Raw genomic sequence first — 16,435 nt, 5'->3', positions numbered from 1 at the left:
ATTTGCATCCAGAGGCCATGTGATTAGATACTTATAAGTGGGGGAAAATAGTATAGCATATGCTACGGCTCTCAATGGGCTTGTTTCTTGGAGTTTTGCCAAATCTCCAGTTATGATATCTTGGGCAAAGTTATATCTATGGTTTCATTTGCCAGGTGTCATCCATTCCAAGCCTATTGGTAATTAACAGTAGTTTTCCCATTTTTCATGTCTCCAATATGTAACCCAGGTGGGTACAATAAAACAGAATTTTCTTTACAGTTTGTAAAAACATCATAAATGGCTATCCTCCTTACAGGTGCCTTCAGTATTTTCTGCCCCTATGAGACTGCATGCTTCCAATCCGAACTTATCTACAATAGATTTTGTAGAGGAGAAAAATTACTCCGATGGCTCTGAAACATCATCAGAATTTACTAAAATGCAAGAGGACTTATTTCACATTGCACATAAAGGTAAATGAAATTGTCTTTCGTATGTGGTTTTATATCATCACAATTTAAGTAATGATGTGATTTTAATGTTTAGAAAAAGCAGAAAACGCCCTCCCTCCCTTTAATTTCCTTGAGGAATTGTGAATGTTGAGAACTTGAGTCATTTGAAAAAAGTGGCTTAATCATCACATATTTTTACTTTTTATTTAATAAAGGACAGCCCTTTGTTTTATGTGCTAAAAGCCTAGATTGTATTTTTTTGCCACAAAGTAAAAATCCTAAAATCAATTGCTATAAAAAAACCAGCAGATTATACTCTTTCGTGTTTGCATGCATATGTGTGTATATGAGCACATGTATGTTTGTATATTCGGCGTGCTTCACTGTATTTCAGAGTCAACATTTGTTGGTGATGCAAGGGTTGCTATGGTAGTAACCTATTTTTAGTGAATACAGAAGAGTAAAATCATGTAAAGCAGCCAGAGGGGCAGCTTGACTAGAAATGTTTCTTCTCTCAAAATCATTTTTCACTAGCAGTGCTTTGCTCCATCACCCTCGCACCAGAAATATTTTTATTGTTTAAGTGATCTTGGTGAGGAAGGCACTTAAGCATTTATATCTGAAAGATTTTTGGAAGTATTGGCTTTGTCCCCTTTTGCACAAGATAATGGTTGATGTTATCAATAAGCAGTCTTTGCTTATTTTTCACCTCCGGTGCCAATGTATCTTGATTCCATTACGTAAGGAATGCATTCAAGTAGTAAACTTTATGAAAAGTCAATTATAGTCAAAACTGATGTATGTTTTCCAAAAAGAGAAAAGAAGTGGGGGTGGGGCGTAGTTAGAAAAGTTGCTGTTAAGCAGAGCAAAGAAATTACCTACTCAAGATCATCTTACCTAAAATGTCCATGTCAGAAATTTTGATTAGATTGACCCATGCGTTTGAGGGGACAATTGACTTGGTGCTATTTAATACAGTATTGTTTTATTAAGAGTACAAAGAGTTTTTTTCCAAAGTTGCTATATACCACATCCCTTCCAAAAAAGGGTAGTGAAGAAAACTTTTGCTTTAGCTTTTGATACAAATTAAATAAAATGTAACATTAGTACTTTAGTATGTAATAATTCTTCAAAATTTAAGTTAGTGTACAACTTATTAAATGACATTTAAGGTCACTGAAGATTCTGGTTATGCCATCTACATATGAAAGGCTAACAAAATAGATTATAGTGGATATATCTTCTTCCCCACCCCCTGTGATACTGTTAAAGTTTTCTTCAAATAGGTTAAAGTATGAGAATTAGCTTTGGTAATGGTTTGCAGTGTTGAAATATACCTTCAGAATATTTTCTTAGAAGAGTAAATTAGGTTACATCAAACACTCAATGGAGTGATGATTAGAAGAGAGGTATTGGAGGTTTCTTGTTCTTTGCCCTTTCCATGCATCCATGCTCAGATTTTATATCTCCATTTCCCTGTAAATGGATACATTTTTGCATTGGCAGTTCTTATGACTGTATTACAAGACTTGATTAGGCCCTCAGAAATCCTCTAATTCTCCAGTTAGATGAATGTTGAAATCCTACATAAACAAATATTACTCGAATAAATTTTTATTCCTTGTCGTTAAAGAAAATATTAAATGTCTTGAAAGTAAAAAAAAAAAGGAAAGTGCATTTCCCCTTTAAAAATCTAGTGATCTTAAATTTGCATGATCTGTTGTCTGATTTAAATGTTTCAGGCTGGTGATACTGGCTCAAGAAGGAGTAGAAATAGCAGTGTAACGTGCACAACATTCAGGATCTGACCCTTTGAGTCACTAAATCATCTAACAAGCTGAAATTTTTTTATCCCAAAAAGAGATAACAAAACTCAACGCCACAGTTGACTTGCTTGTGGGGAAACTACTAACCCTATAGCTGTGGCACAGTATGTGTTATAGCTGCTTTTTTGATTATTTTTTTTCTATTTCATTTTTTTTCTTCCCTCTCTTCTTCTCCCACACTGGAATCCTTAAAGGAATGTGGATTAGAGTCATGACCACCTGAAGATTCAAGCTAATTGGGGAACAAAAGCAAGTGAAGAGCAGATGTGGTTAGTTAGCTTTGTTGCCATCTGTCACAAATAATCAGAGTAATTTTGACTGCGGCTAATATAGTCAACACGGTAGCATTCACCATAAACATTTCTCCTACTAAAATATCTACTCTATAACCTTGATTAATATTACTTATTTTTAGTAACCCACCCTGGATCTCTCAACCTAAATTCTTGTTTCTGTCACCATAAATGATGTTTCACTGAAGTTTTAAGTAATTGGTGTGTATACAATTGGTAACTGTTTTTAACTGTCACTTTTTACGAAATGGTTCTAGTTTACTTCACCTTGAGGTCAGCTTTCAGCACCATAGCTACAGAGAGAGAAAAGCTGAAGCAGATGCTGGAGCACAATGCATCCTCATCTCCATCTGCACAAATAGTTGGCTTGAAGAATGCCTTAACATCCGTAAGTGAAATGCTGAAGTTCAGCAAGCTTTATTGTCATCAGATACTACTTTTAAATTTTATAGTAGTTAATTTCTGTTTCTTTCGTGTCTGTTCTGTGCTAGAATTTGCAGTATTGAATCATAGTAGTTATTATATATGGTGTTTTTCAAAGACTCCTTCCTAAATGTTAAAGGTATTGTGAAGTCACTGAAGTTTGATAGATTGATTTAGGTATAATCTGTTGATTTGATGTTAAGGATCAGAGGGCTGCTCTGTGACGATGAGTCTACTTTGTCTCGAAACATACACTGTTTAATCACTCAGTTCTGGTAGGTTGCGGGTTTCCTTTTCCTTTTCTTTTCCTAAACAGCACTCAAGTATTCACTGTATGACTTGGCATAAAATAAAGGTGAGAGTGGTTGAAAGCGCTCAGCTGTCCCTTCTAATGTACTAGAGCTTCACCATGCTGCACCAAGACACTGCAAAGCAAATTCAAGTACAACTTTTTTATATTGACTTCCAACCTTAATTATCTGTTAGTCGTCTTACAGTCGCCCAACAGCAATAGAGCTGTTAGGGCAGAGTTCTAAATGACAAAAGATTGTGCTTTTTATAAAGGTGGGGGTTTTTGGTTGGTGTGTTTTTTGTAATTGATTGAGACCAGAACTTTCAGGTTGGTCATGTTTGAATGTGTCAGCCAAACAGTGGTCTGATTTCAGAGCAATGAGGGCCATCATTACCATGGTCTTAAAATTTCAGTGTTTGTTGCAAATTCCTAATCAGACGCAGGGGAGACTCTCTGGCATTGATAAATGTGATATAGAGCATTTTAGAATTATTTCAATATGACACCTTTCTTTTGCTTTACAAAAGCTGCATATGGTTATATTTTGTTAAGCGTATAACATGCCTCTTTGCCTGGACCTTCAGAGGCCGTGATGTCTTCATAGCATTAAAAGCTGAAACCTGTTGCATAATAACTATACTCACTCACTTCCACTTCTTTGGTTTTGGCTTTCAGATGTTCCACCTCTGATATTTGAATAGGTGACTTTTATTTTTCCAGTGTTATTTGTCTACCATTTTATATCAAAAAATCCATTTTAAGATTTCTGAACTCAGTGAACACTCAGCTTAGCATGAAATTTTTTTTCTGAGCAATGAAATTCTGTTGTCCATCTTCTTCCTCTAAGTGTCTTTTAAAAGTCATGCTTTTAGGTCTTATCTGATACTTAGTAAGCCTTTTGTAGCCCATCCGGAAGTCATCTGTGAACCTTGGCAGTTTCAGCAGAGGTTAACACCTGTGAGAGCTATTCTTAGCCCGCAGATCTGTAAAGCCATGATGCCAACAGAAATTTTCTCACCCTGTACAGCAAAGATCCTGTAGGAGAAAGGAATAAGCTTCCTTTGAAGATGTGTGGAAGCACAGATACGATAAACTTGACATATCTCTAAGACTTGCTTGCAAGAGAGTCCTGTGTTGATGATGTTTGACTTAGTGTTTGTTGTTGTTCATTTCAGTTTGTTTTCTGTACATGAGGAACAAAAAATCAGACTCACAGGTTGAGAGCTATCAAACGTAAGTCTGTTTTGCTCTCATCAGCCTGGCAGGGGAAGAAAAGTGAACAGATTTGAAGTGGATAAAACATCACAAAATTAGCATCTCTGCCTCCGCTTCTCTCTCATTAAGATAGTATCCTTGACCTACACACAGTCTAAGAAAAGCAAATACAAAATGGGGAAAGTACAGTATTTTTATTTTTGGGGGAGGAAGAAGACAATAGAAGGAAGAAAACCCTTTGTAGCAAACAATGAAAATTGGAAGATGCTATTATGGGAAAGCTGTGTAAATTCTTTTTCACACTTATTTGATGTTGTGGGTATAATGCTGTCCGCTTGAACACTTGACACGGAAGCGTTACATGGAAGCGTTATATGCCTGTATGGCGAATTCAGACCACACATATGTAAAGCCAGAAATTACTTTCTCCCCTCCATCATCACTTTGAGCTTACGGTCTTTCCTGCCCTCAAGACTATTTCCAACAAAAATTACTGTCGAAATCAGAAGCATTTGTGGGACAAAGTGGATGTGTAAACAGTAGGGTTCTCCACATTCTAGTATTGATTCAGATCACTAAAATGGGCAGTTAGTCTTCAGTACTGTTCCAAAATAGTAACCTAATCTTTTTTTCTCAGAGATATTTTCAGGGTTGCATTCTCTTCCTACAAGTCTACTCTAACTGACATCTGTTCATCAGATGCACCCAGCATGAGTAAATAACATGTTACAAACATGAGTTTGCAGTAGAGGCTTTTTATTCTAATCATTGCCATTGTAAGCTGATAGGACATAAATTGTACCTGTACCTGTCTGAATTTAAGTCTTATTTCTCTGTCAGTGGAAGGCAAAGGGAACTGTCAGTATACCAGGCTGATGGGAAAATCAAATGTTTCTGGATGTGGCAAGAGTAAGAATTAATGTTGAGAGAAGCTAAACTGGAGATAGGGGTGAAGGAAGCGAGCTTCAAAAGAAAAAAGATGCACAAAATTCATTTATAACTTATTAAATCAGCTTGCAAAACCTGGTAACTTGAAATATCCCTGCCATCTTTGGCTTTTTTCCTCCATTTATGTGTCTTTTTCCTCGCACTGAACAAAAATAGTTTTAATTTGAGAGATAACGAACAACGTTTGAAGCATTTATAATAAATAATTTGCTGAACCAGTAAAAAATCATGTGGTGGTGGTGTTTTATACTGCACTTTAAATACTCTTCACCCCTTTTTACACAATAAAGCCACGTTCAAGTTAGTTGAGAGAACTTTATAGCCCCAATATTTTTGTTAAATATTCCAGGCAATAGCACAAAACACAGATCTTAAAGACCGGTTACGCAGAATACATGCCGAGTCTATGATCCTTGATTCAGCATCTAATGCAAAATCAAGTCCAGATTTGGTGAAGGTGGGTATGGATTTCCTCTTTCAGTGATGTCTGTTCCTCAAGCCCCTACATCTAGACAGCACTGCATAGCTGCATCTTGTCCTGTTCTTCGTGTCTTCCCTATGGTGTCTTGTGTTAGTAAAACAAGTCCGCTTTCATGGTTGTGAGTAATTTCTGATGATGCATTGCGTAATATTTGATTTCAGAGACTTTCCTTGTGAGCAGTTTTCCTGAGCACACTTTCATTGCTTTTTGCTACTGGTTCCTGGTGTTCTCCCTCGCCTCCTGCCTGCTTCCCATTCAGCATGAAAAGAGCTGCCGCCTTGTTACCCTCATGCTACTGTTTCTCTCCCCCTTATTCCCTTGTTAACTTTCAAGTTCTGTAGTTCTTTCTGTTGCCTGTCTACATATTGTTAGCCCAGAACACTAGCTACCAGCGTGGCTCGGGTAAGGTTTAGAACAACTATCAGACATTTCCATGAAAAGAACAAAGAAATGAGATGTACAAGAGCCCTTTCAGCCATTTAGTTTTCTTTGTGTGAAGCCAAGGAGTCTTCTACATATCCAGTTAGCCAGTTCGACACGTACTGATGTTCAGATAGTTTTTTGGCTTGCTGCAGAATGCATGTGAATATGGTGTATTTATAGGTCATAGGATCTAGGTGTTAATGGTGCTAGTGAGGGAAGCAAGAACTGTGTTATTTCTGATGGATTTTCCTAAATGTTAACTCATACAGAAACTTCTGCTGTGCTTGTAGTATAAATCTTTCATTAGAACTTGAGTGAATGTAACTCGGGGGGTTTTATATAACTTATTATTTCCTTTTATTTTTAAAGACAGTTTAGTCATTCCATCTGTTCACGTCTGGTTTAGTTCTGTTTTAGTAGAGTTGTTTTGGTCATATTTAGCTGTTCGTGGGTTTTGGTTTGGTTTTTTTTTTTTTCTTTAAGGTAGTTGATCATTCTAATCCCTTTTGCTTTTAATCCCATGAGAATTTGAACAGCACTTAAAGTGCTATCCAGACAAGCATTAATGCATTGTTTTTTAATTTCAGGAGTTCTTTATTTTCTTCTTTAGTGGAGGTCCTTGCAATGACAATGGATTATTTCTGAAACTTGTTCTATGCACTATACACACACACACGACAAAAATAGCTTTCAAAAGGTCCTTTAGAGGTTTCATTCACAAATTCTCTCTGGCACGGTTTGGGATGGAACTTAAGGATGAAATCACTTACACTGGAGAAGTTTTGTTTTAGATTTGTCTGAGGACTATGATACAGTAGTGCTGCTGTGAGGAAGACAGGGCCACTGCACAAAACTTGGCTCTAAATGATACATCAGGTATGATAGACTGGTGAAAATTGAAGCAGTATAAACTAGTATCTCAAGCCTTTGCATAAGGTAAAAGTTTAGTTTGTCTATTGGGCAGTTTATGTTGTAGTTTATCATGCCGGAGTGGGAACATGAAAGAAGACAACCTGAAACTCTCATGTGATAGCTATAAAAACCTGCTGGTTTTTTATGAGCCTTTCCTGCTCACCTTCCTTCTCATATTCAAAATAGTATTGGAAACAATCCCAGTAGCAATGCTGATGTGTGTAAGATTTTTTTTTTTTTTTTTTCCACTTGCAGGCTAGTGTAACTGCCTTCCCACAGAAGAGACAATGTTGAGGTTTCCTCTGTTCTTGCTGCTGTATCAGAAGTTGGTTGTTTTTTTTTTTTAAAAAAGTCTTTTTTATGATAACGGTTTGGTTTGTTACCATGTCACCATTATCAGCACGTACTGAATAAAATTCCATACTACAGTAAAAACTACCAGCAGAAAAGCTTTGAAAGAAGATTTGTCAGTTTGATTATAGATTTGTCAGATTGTTCGTTATGTTAAAACACTACAATTCCTGCAAAATTATGATAGGGCAGTCATGGTTACAAGTTAGTAAACCATCTCATGCAGAAAAGTTTGAAAGCAGCTAATACGCTCCTTTGGGCCAGCTAGCCCTTTTTCTTAGTATTGATGGAGTTATCAGGGAAAACAATAGTGCACAATGTTCTCCAACTTTTTTACTGCATCCACAGAATGAACCAAGTCTCACTGGTCACCCCACCTTTGCTAGGCCACCTTTTGGAACTCTGCTTACGCCAATGATCTGTAGAGCTTCCATGGGAGGAGTTACCAGGATCTCTGTGGCAGTCAAACGTGCCTGCAGCAGCAAAAGCAATGTCACTTACGTGGCTTTGATAATATGTTGGTTTTGGTTAACATGGAGCTATCTCAGGTGTGGATATGAAGGAAGGCTTTCCAAAGCACAGCACAGAAAATTATCTAGTGAAGAAAGAGAGCCAGGAAAGCATTGCTATTATATAGAAAGCAACTTCGCCCCTCTGAATTTTGTATGCCATTGCACTACAGGCTTTGCATTAAGCAAGGCTTGGGCAGAAAAGACTAATTCATTTGCTAAGATCAGAAGGGAATGTGAATCTAGGATGTAATATAAAGAGATGGGAATTTTGTTCTTTTGGGGGCTTTTTGATGATACACTTGTGTATCACTCAAATCACTCAAATATCAAAGCATTTTTACATCCTTTTTTTTCTTTTTTTTTTTTTTTTTTTGAGGAAAAACTACATGCAGCTCCATAACTGATTTACTGAATATGCATTGGGTTTTTTTCATTCTTTTTTTCTTCTTCTCTTTGGTCTGTTTTACTTTGGTTTTAAATCCCTCTTTGAAAAACACATGCTACCTTTCACTAAATTGGAGAGGAGCATGTGCAATCTTCTCCCAGTGTTTTACAGCCCTTTAAATTATGTGACTGTGGAATTGCATGCATGAATGCTATTTGTGCTACTTCTGCTCTCAAAACTTTTTATTTCTTTTCAACAGGAAAATTCGAGAGAAGAAAGCAGAGGTCTGGTTCACCAGGTCTCCAATGAAAGCAGACTGTCTATAGCTGACTCTCTCACAGAATTTTTTGATGCACAGGAAGTCCTACTGTCTGCTAGCTCTTCAGAAAATGAGGTGTGAGCATTAAGATTGACATCATTCTGATGTAATTTCTGATCTGCTACTTGACGTGCAGTCTTTCTGAGTGCTAACTGCACATCACATGACTGCCAGAAAATGAAAATTTTCAAAACATTTAGAAATTAATATGCTGCATGTTTTTATTTCTTGTCATTGTCTCTTCGCAGGAAAATGTAACAATTATTATGGAGAAGTCGTATATGCACATTGAGGCAAATGGCAATTAAGTAGCTAGTATGCAGATACTGCATATATTGTACTCTCTGCCTTGAGTCATTATACAGGTGCTTAAGAAATTGTATTATAGAAATATATATTCATACCTGTCCGTGTGGTACCTGTAGGTACCTTGGGACTGATGTCATGCACATTGAAACTTAATAGCTCATTTTGTCACCTATCTTGGACTCCATAAAAGCCTTGGCTTTTGATATGAGGAAAGCCTTCTTAGCTGTGGGGTCAAGAAGATGAAGCATGTCTCCACTAAAAGAATAGTTGAATTTTCGATGATGGTGATCTCTCCCAAACTCAGTTTTGTCTTCTTAGGACTTCTTAGTACTTTCGTGTAATACTGAAACACAGCTTAAACAGTTCAAATCTGTTAAAACAATAATTGCAGCAGAAAGTAATGATTTTCATATGCATATGGGGTTATTTTAATGAGTGATGTATCTTGCTTATTTCTCCACCCCACACTCAGGTATCGGATGATGACTCATATGTAAGTGATATCAGTGATAATGTCTCAGAAGATAACCTAAGCAATGACATGGAGAATGAAAGACAAACTTTAGGTAAGTTCAGTGTTTTATTATATCATGTTTTGAGAATTTTCTTTGTTTCTTTTTGTTTGGGGGTTTTTTTTTCTTCTCTTACTAGAAATAATTTGATATTACAGATTTTGCGATGTAAACAGCCTGTGTTTTTTCTCTTACAGCCTCAGATTGGTTTTGAACAGCACATTCTGGCTAATCTGATTAACAGGGCCTGGGCACTGTTGATTAAGCAGGATGGTGGTTCTGTATCAGTAGAGAAACACCTATTTTCTTGGCTTCTTTGGTGCAACTCTCACTTCTTTTCAGTTCCTTTCATGGCCACAGGATTTTTCAAAGTAGCAAGGCCTAGCTGCTTTTTTTTTGAAAAAGTAGTTTTCTTCTTGTCACTCTGTTTTTTCAGTCTGCAATTTCACAACCGCATTCGTAGTTCTGTTGTTTTTACCAGAACTCAGTGTTTAAAGGAACATGAGAGTAATTACACACTGGCAGGCCTGATGTATGACCATAAGGATTTCTTTTTTGCATGTTTTAATCATGATAGTCTTGTTAGTACATATGTTTATTTAACTGTCCTGTTAATTAGAGACAGAATCAAAAAAAGAGGGAGAAGAATTCATCATAATAAACTAATTGGCTTTGTGCCTTCAACTCCTTTCAGCTAACCACAATGTTCTTCCTGCTCTATCAATATATTTTTATCTTCAGAAATGCTGAACAGTTTTATCTTCAAAAATGCTGAACAGTGGTTTCTTACTAGCAGCTGTTTCCTGATTGTCTCCAAGGACCAGTGGATCCCTATGAACTTGGATAGTTTGACATGCCTAGAGATCTGTTGTATTCTGTAACTGTTTAAAAATGAAGATTTTTTTTTTTTTTTGAAAGATAGGAAAGAATACAGATTGATTTATGTCATGATCTGGACCTTAGAATACTGTACGAGTGTGGCTGTTCATCTTCTTGTAACAAAGACTATCACTGAAGCTCTTCCATATTAGCAGCACCTCCACATGCTTCTGGTACCTGCTATTTCTGTGCTTTGGGCAGCCTGCCACTCCATTAATAGCAAACTGGATGTCTTTTTCCTATGGGGCTTTAGCTGAACCATAAGTTGTGGGATTATGATAAAATCCTCTGGCCACTGTAATGTAGAAGGTCAGACCAGATGATGATAATGGTCCAGTCTGGCCTTAAAAGTCATTAAGTCTAGCTGGAGGTCAGATGTCTTTATCTCCTTCAGTATTATTGCTGGCCATTTGTCTCAGCTCTTGCAAACCAGAACTGCATGGGCTTTTCTTTTCATGGGGGGTGGGCAAACTTCACTGTATAGAAAATTTGGTATCTGAATATATTAGTTGTTTCTCTACTCTGTTTTGTCACCGGTTTACCCCAATTAATGGGCTGGTCCAGAATATGTAGTTCAGTCAATTAGTATTCTGCTTTTAATCAGAAGCTGTCAAAGGACATAGCCAAATCCCATTTCAGAGAGCTCCTTTGAACTAGGATAAATTTTTAGCATTTACCTCCTTCCTCTCCAGATATCCCCTCATTCCTGAGATATCTAAGGGAACATCCTTCTTTTTGGCCTCCTCTGATATTAAAGAAATTCTTCCAAGAGGGAAGTATAGGAGCCAACTTCTTAACTCTGAACGGTACAATTGTTTCGGGTAGATTTTTTGATTAATAATGTCCATGCCATTTTTATGCAAAAAGAAAGAGATAGGCAGTAGACTGCAAATAATTCACCTGTCTTTGTTACAGTAACTTGGTCGTATGAGGTATTAGGACTTCTGGTTTGTGAGTGGCAGGAAAGATGGAAACTTCTTCCACAAAATGTTGAGACTGCTGCTTACACTTGAAAACCTCCATCTGAGGCATGGGCTAGCATACATGGCAGTGATGGAGAAGTTAGCCCTTGTGGTTATCTGTACTTTGCCACTGCTGGAAGCACTGCTGATACCATGCTTATGTCAGTGGACCAGCAGAGGAAATACTGATTGAAATCGTGCATTTAAGCGCAGAGATTCTTTTGGGCATGTGCAGCATGGGAAAGATGTGCTGCCCAGTGCTGTTTTAATTCCTCCAAGACAAAGCTGTGTGAGGAAAGCCAAATGAGGACAGGGGTTGACAGACTGGGGCTATACCTGAATGTCTCCAAATGGTAACTTATTCTAGGGCAGGAGCTTCCTAGGTGCTTCTAAGGACGTGTGAAGATAAAATATGTTCTTGTAGTGGCAACCGTATTCCTTTCTGAAACGAGACTGAGGTACAGCTAAGCAACGTACTCACTTCAGACTAGTGCCTGTTGCAAAAGCTTGTAGCTCTATTTTGATCCTACCACAAATCATTTTGTGGCACACTTAGAACTATTTATCCTGTTCTGATTGCTTTGACATAGCAACACAGACCTCAGATATTTATGTCAAGGACTCTTGACATGAGTCCTTTTTTTTTATCTTCAGCAAACCCATAGCTCCACAGCTTTTCCAACTTTAAAACAGGCCATTTCTCCACCAACGTATGGGTGTATCTAAAAGCTAACATCACTAAATTTTTTTAAATGCTAAGCACTGTGGGGAGCACTGTGGAAAAGCCTGCATGTAAATCTGTGGTGCAGTAAATTTCCCGGGTAGGAGTATTCAGAAAAGTAGGAAAAGATAGGTAGGAGTTTTTATTATGCTTGGATCTATATGTTACGCCTTGCCTTATGAGAAGTGTCAACTTAATTGAAGCTCTGTCAAGGAGGGAGGTTTTATGTCCCTTAAACAGATAGGAATCCATCTCTGTTACAAATAAAATAGTTATAATATTTACTTTTTCAAATTCAGTGGAAAGCCTGAGCCTTTCTTATAGCCTTTAAGGGGAAGGAAGGTAATTTTTTATGCATCTTTTGTACCTCAGGCATTTACCTCAGTTAACATACAGAAATTAAAATCTTGTTCTTAATTTTATCGTTTTTATAAAAGGCTATCTTCAACCACAAGTGAAATACTTGAATGAATTGTGAGGGTGGAAGGAAGTTTTGACAGAAGAAAGATGGTTGCATTTTAATCTATGTTTGCAAAGGGGATGAAACTAAGTAAACAGTGAATTGACTTGTTCTGCCACTTCCTTCCTTTTCAGACTGTATTTCTGAAAGTGGAATTGGATGCAATTCTAAACGAAGAACATGTTTACCAGCTCCATGTCCTAATACGAGTAACATCAGCCTATGGAATATCCTGAGAAATAACATAGGAAAGGATCTCTCCAAAGTGGCCATGCCTGTTGAATTAAATGAGCCACTGAACACCCTTCAGCGTCTCTGCGAGGAGCTTGAGTACAGTGAACTATTAGATAAAGCAGCACATACGCCTAACCCATTTGAACGGATGGTAAATGTGTTATTCCAAATACTTAGTAACATTCAGTATAATTAGAATAGAGTAAATATAAAAACAATCTACCAAAGAAATGAAGATGTTCTGTTCCATTTTTCTTTTTCTTCCAGTTGAGAGAGGCAGAGTCTCCAAACGTATGTCTGTACATATGTACATACCCACTATTTTTGACTCTTCTGCATAATTTCTGTTGCTTTGTCAGGAAGTCTCTCTCCTCAAGTACCTTGCTGTCCTGCAAGGTTAAACAAAGAAGTAGTTTAGTTCTGTTTTTCAGCTCTTACTCTGTAAGATTAAAAATTTACAGCAAAAAGGGAGGGGAGGTTGAACTAATATACTTCCCTCTTGAATATGAAAGCTACAATATATCTTTTTTTAAGGGTGTCTAATCTGGTAATACATTTGTGCATAGAGGATGCTGGATCTTCCAGCCCTACACTACTGTGATACGTTTATATTAACTAAATGAGCTCCATTTGTTTTAATAACTGATTCTGTGAAGTTTTGGGGTTGATCCAAAATGTTCAGGATCTCAAAACCGGGCAATATGAATGTATGTTTGGTACAATAATGGTGTCATCTTCTGCCAGTGCAGAACCCTGAATTCAGCATTTGGCAAAAGAGCAAGAGAAAAATGCATTTCGGTTGTTCTGCTTCCAGGTGCACAAGAGCTACTTAATATGTAAGCCTGTAAATAAAGGATTAAAAGCTCTCTAAATTCTCTTACATGGAAGCTATAGATTGTCGTTTAAACGGAATTAAGCCTTTTCAACTCAATATATCTTATCTTAAAATGAAGTTATTAATGAATGTAAATAGTTGTGTTATAAATACTGTTTGAAAAGCCTCTTGCTCCATTCTGACACTCTTCAAGGGTTACAATTTAGTGTCTTTTCTCAGGACAGAGGGTGTGGCTATTAACTGGGGTTTTCAGTGCATAGCTTTTTTTGTTCTCTTGAGAACATATGTTAAAAGGAAAAGGAAATGAGCAGTAGTTGTTCATATGGGAGTGAAAAGGAGCCTTTTCCCTCCTTCCTACACCCAAGCGTCTGTTAATTACCTAAGAATGGAGTATTCTTTGCCTTTGAGAAATTCCTGAGGCAAAATTAATGCTAGCTGTTGCTCATCAAAACTCGTCCAATACTTCCTGTGCCATGTTTAGGAAAAGGATAATTGGTAGATCCATGGATTCGCAGACCATAACTATAAAAGCCAGTTATAATACAAAATCTAACAGTGATTTTTAAGGCTACTGCTTTGAACTGTGTTGTAGAATGCTGAAGTGTTTCAAACAGTTTTCAGAAATGCTATTTTCAGTTGATGAAATTTGCAGTGTTTGACCCTAATAACTCCATCCCTAGACCCTTGAATGACACACTGAAAATTGAACAATTCTCTAATGTGTGAGCTAGTGCTTAACTTGCAGGAGGCATGCATGTTTGTAGTCTGCAAATGATGGGGAAAAATACAGAATCTGTTGTCAGGATAAGACCTTTTTTTTTTTTTTCTTCTGTTAAATCAGAATGTGTAGCAAAAATTGTGCATGGCTGTGGTAAATTAATTAATCAAAATTCCACGTATGTTATTCCCAGGTGTATATAGCTGCATTTGCAGTCTCTGCATATGCGTCCAGTTACTACCGAGCTGGAAGTAAGCCATTTAATCCTGTGCTTGGAGAAACCTACGAATGTATTCGTGAAGATAAGGGTTTCCAGTTCTTTGCGGAACAGGTACTGTATGCTGCAACCCTTGGATTTGCTACTTCATACACTGCTTAATTCTAAATGCATGGCTGGAATCCTCTGGAATTAACAGCAAAATACAAAATTACTTTACATAACCTGAGCCCAGCAAAACTCAAGGGACATTGCAGAATTATAAATGAATAAAATTGCTTTTTGAGGAAAGTCTGCTAAGTCTGGGATTGAATATGACAACCAACAGCTGACACTCAAGAAGCAAGGGCTGGCAGGCTGCCTACTCCAGTAACTAGATAACTTGGTTAAGTAGAGTGCAATTCCCCATGCTGAAATCTGATCACGACTGCAACAAGCGTTCACATTCTTGTAATTTTCTGTTATGTGTGATCATTAAAAATACTGTATCTTCAGCTGTTTAATGTCTTCTTTTACAACAAATATATCCCTTGCGTGAGTTAATCAACCACTAGTATTTTCTATGGCACCATGAATATTTCTGCTTCCTGTCCAAATACTTTGTGGGCTAAGCCTTTCAGATCTGGTACCACAGCGTAGTAGGTGAAGAATGTATACAACACATCAAGGTCTGAGTGTTTATGAAAATAATTCCCCAATAGGAGAATAATTATTAAGTATGGGTGAAAAATATTAAATTTAAACCAGCCAAGTTACCAAAATTGCTAAGCTTGAGACATATGTTAAAAAGAGATAAAACTTAAATAATCTGGTGCATAGCAGTGTAAGAATGATTGAAAGCTGTCTCATTCTGTCTAAACATAACAAAAAAAAAAATTACAAGAAGTGTAGTGGGCAAGGGTGTACAACCTAGAAATTCGATCAGAGAAAGCCTTCTAAGAGGCTTCCTTTAGGAAACAAAAAGTGTTTTTGACCACCTCTGAAGATAGAACATTTTGTACATTATGTTTTAGAACTGATAAAAAGGAGTGCTATGTGATCTTTCCTTAGTCTTGGAAAATGTCACAGGCAGGAGTAAAAATAGGGGGGGGAAGAAAAAAAGCAAAACAGTCAAAGCAAGAGTCAAATTTAAAGTTCAAGTAGTGTATGTGGTTCTCCATTGTGTTACTTCAGTTCTAAGATGATGGGTGTAGAGCATTGCAGTTACCAGTGTAACATCAAATTGGAGTAACAAAGTGATGAATAAAGGTTGGTACTGAGCTTAATGTTAGATTGAATTAAAGAAAGAGATTTTCACCTGAATATTGGATAAATCAGTACAAAGGGTACCTTTTCTAAAGGATTTTAATACATGAGGGGGCTTGGGCTATTAACTATTATTCTAATACGTGCAATAAGTGATATGAGTTTATAGAGTGGTAAAGTTACTGTAATAGTATGGGGTGGAGGAATATTAGGAAGGGAGGGCAGTATAGGAGGAAAGAAATTTCATGCAGCTTACGAGCATTAAATATTTCTCTTTGCATCAGGAGCTGTTGTTTATTGCTTGTTTGTGCAAGCATTTTGATGCTTACTCTAGATAACTTGTTAGTGCAGATAGTATGTAATCCGTGGAATAGATAGGCAAAATGTATAAAATAACAGAGATTCTGTTCTATTACTAGAGTGAGTTTAGAATAACTCCACTTAGCACCATGACCTTACTCTGGAATTATAACAGTTTAAGTGAGAGCTAAGTTTAACCCAGGTATTATAGTGACATCTGGGGTTAATC

General features: G+C 37.0%; 1 protein-coding gene across 3 annotated transcripts in view; it reads left to right on the top strand.

Annotated features, from left to right (window-relative positions):
- The window catches only part of OSBPL3 (oxysterol binding protein-like 3), a 44,170-nt gene that overhangs the window by 16,869 nt on the left and 10,866 nt on the right, over nt 1-16,435 (top strand). For 2 of the 3 annotated variants that reach the window (XM_009583111.1, XM_009583110.1), the window contains 7 exons: nt 299-455; nt 2,811-2,941; nt 5,781-5,888; nt 8,755-8,889; nt 9,596-9,689; nt 12,792-13,042; nt 14,638-14,775. In XM_009583111.1, coding sequence (XP_009581406.1) covers nt 299-455; nt 2,811-2,941; nt 5,781-5,888; nt 8,755-8,889; nt 9,596-9,689; nt 12,792-13,042; nt 14,638-14,775 — 1,014 coding nt within the window. The remainder of the gene's footprint in view (nt 1-298; nt 456-2,810; nt 2,942-5,780; nt 5,889-8,754; nt 8,890-9,595; nt 9,690-12,791; nt 13,043-14,637; nt 14,776-16,435) is intronic. The other variant, XM_009583112.1, reaches the window with a different exon arrangement.

Source organism: Fulmarus glacialis, unplaced genomic scaffold (assembly GCF_000690835.1).
Source record: "Fulmarus glacialis isolate BGI_N327 unplaced genomic scaffold, ASM69083v1 scaffold378, whole genome shotgun sequence".
NCBI lineage: Eukaryota > Metazoa > Chordata > Aves > Procellariiformes > Procellariidae > Fulmarus > Fulmarus glacialis.
The sequence above is the reverse complement of the archived record's forward strand: the minus strand, read 5'-3'. Positions and strand labels throughout refer to the sequence as shown.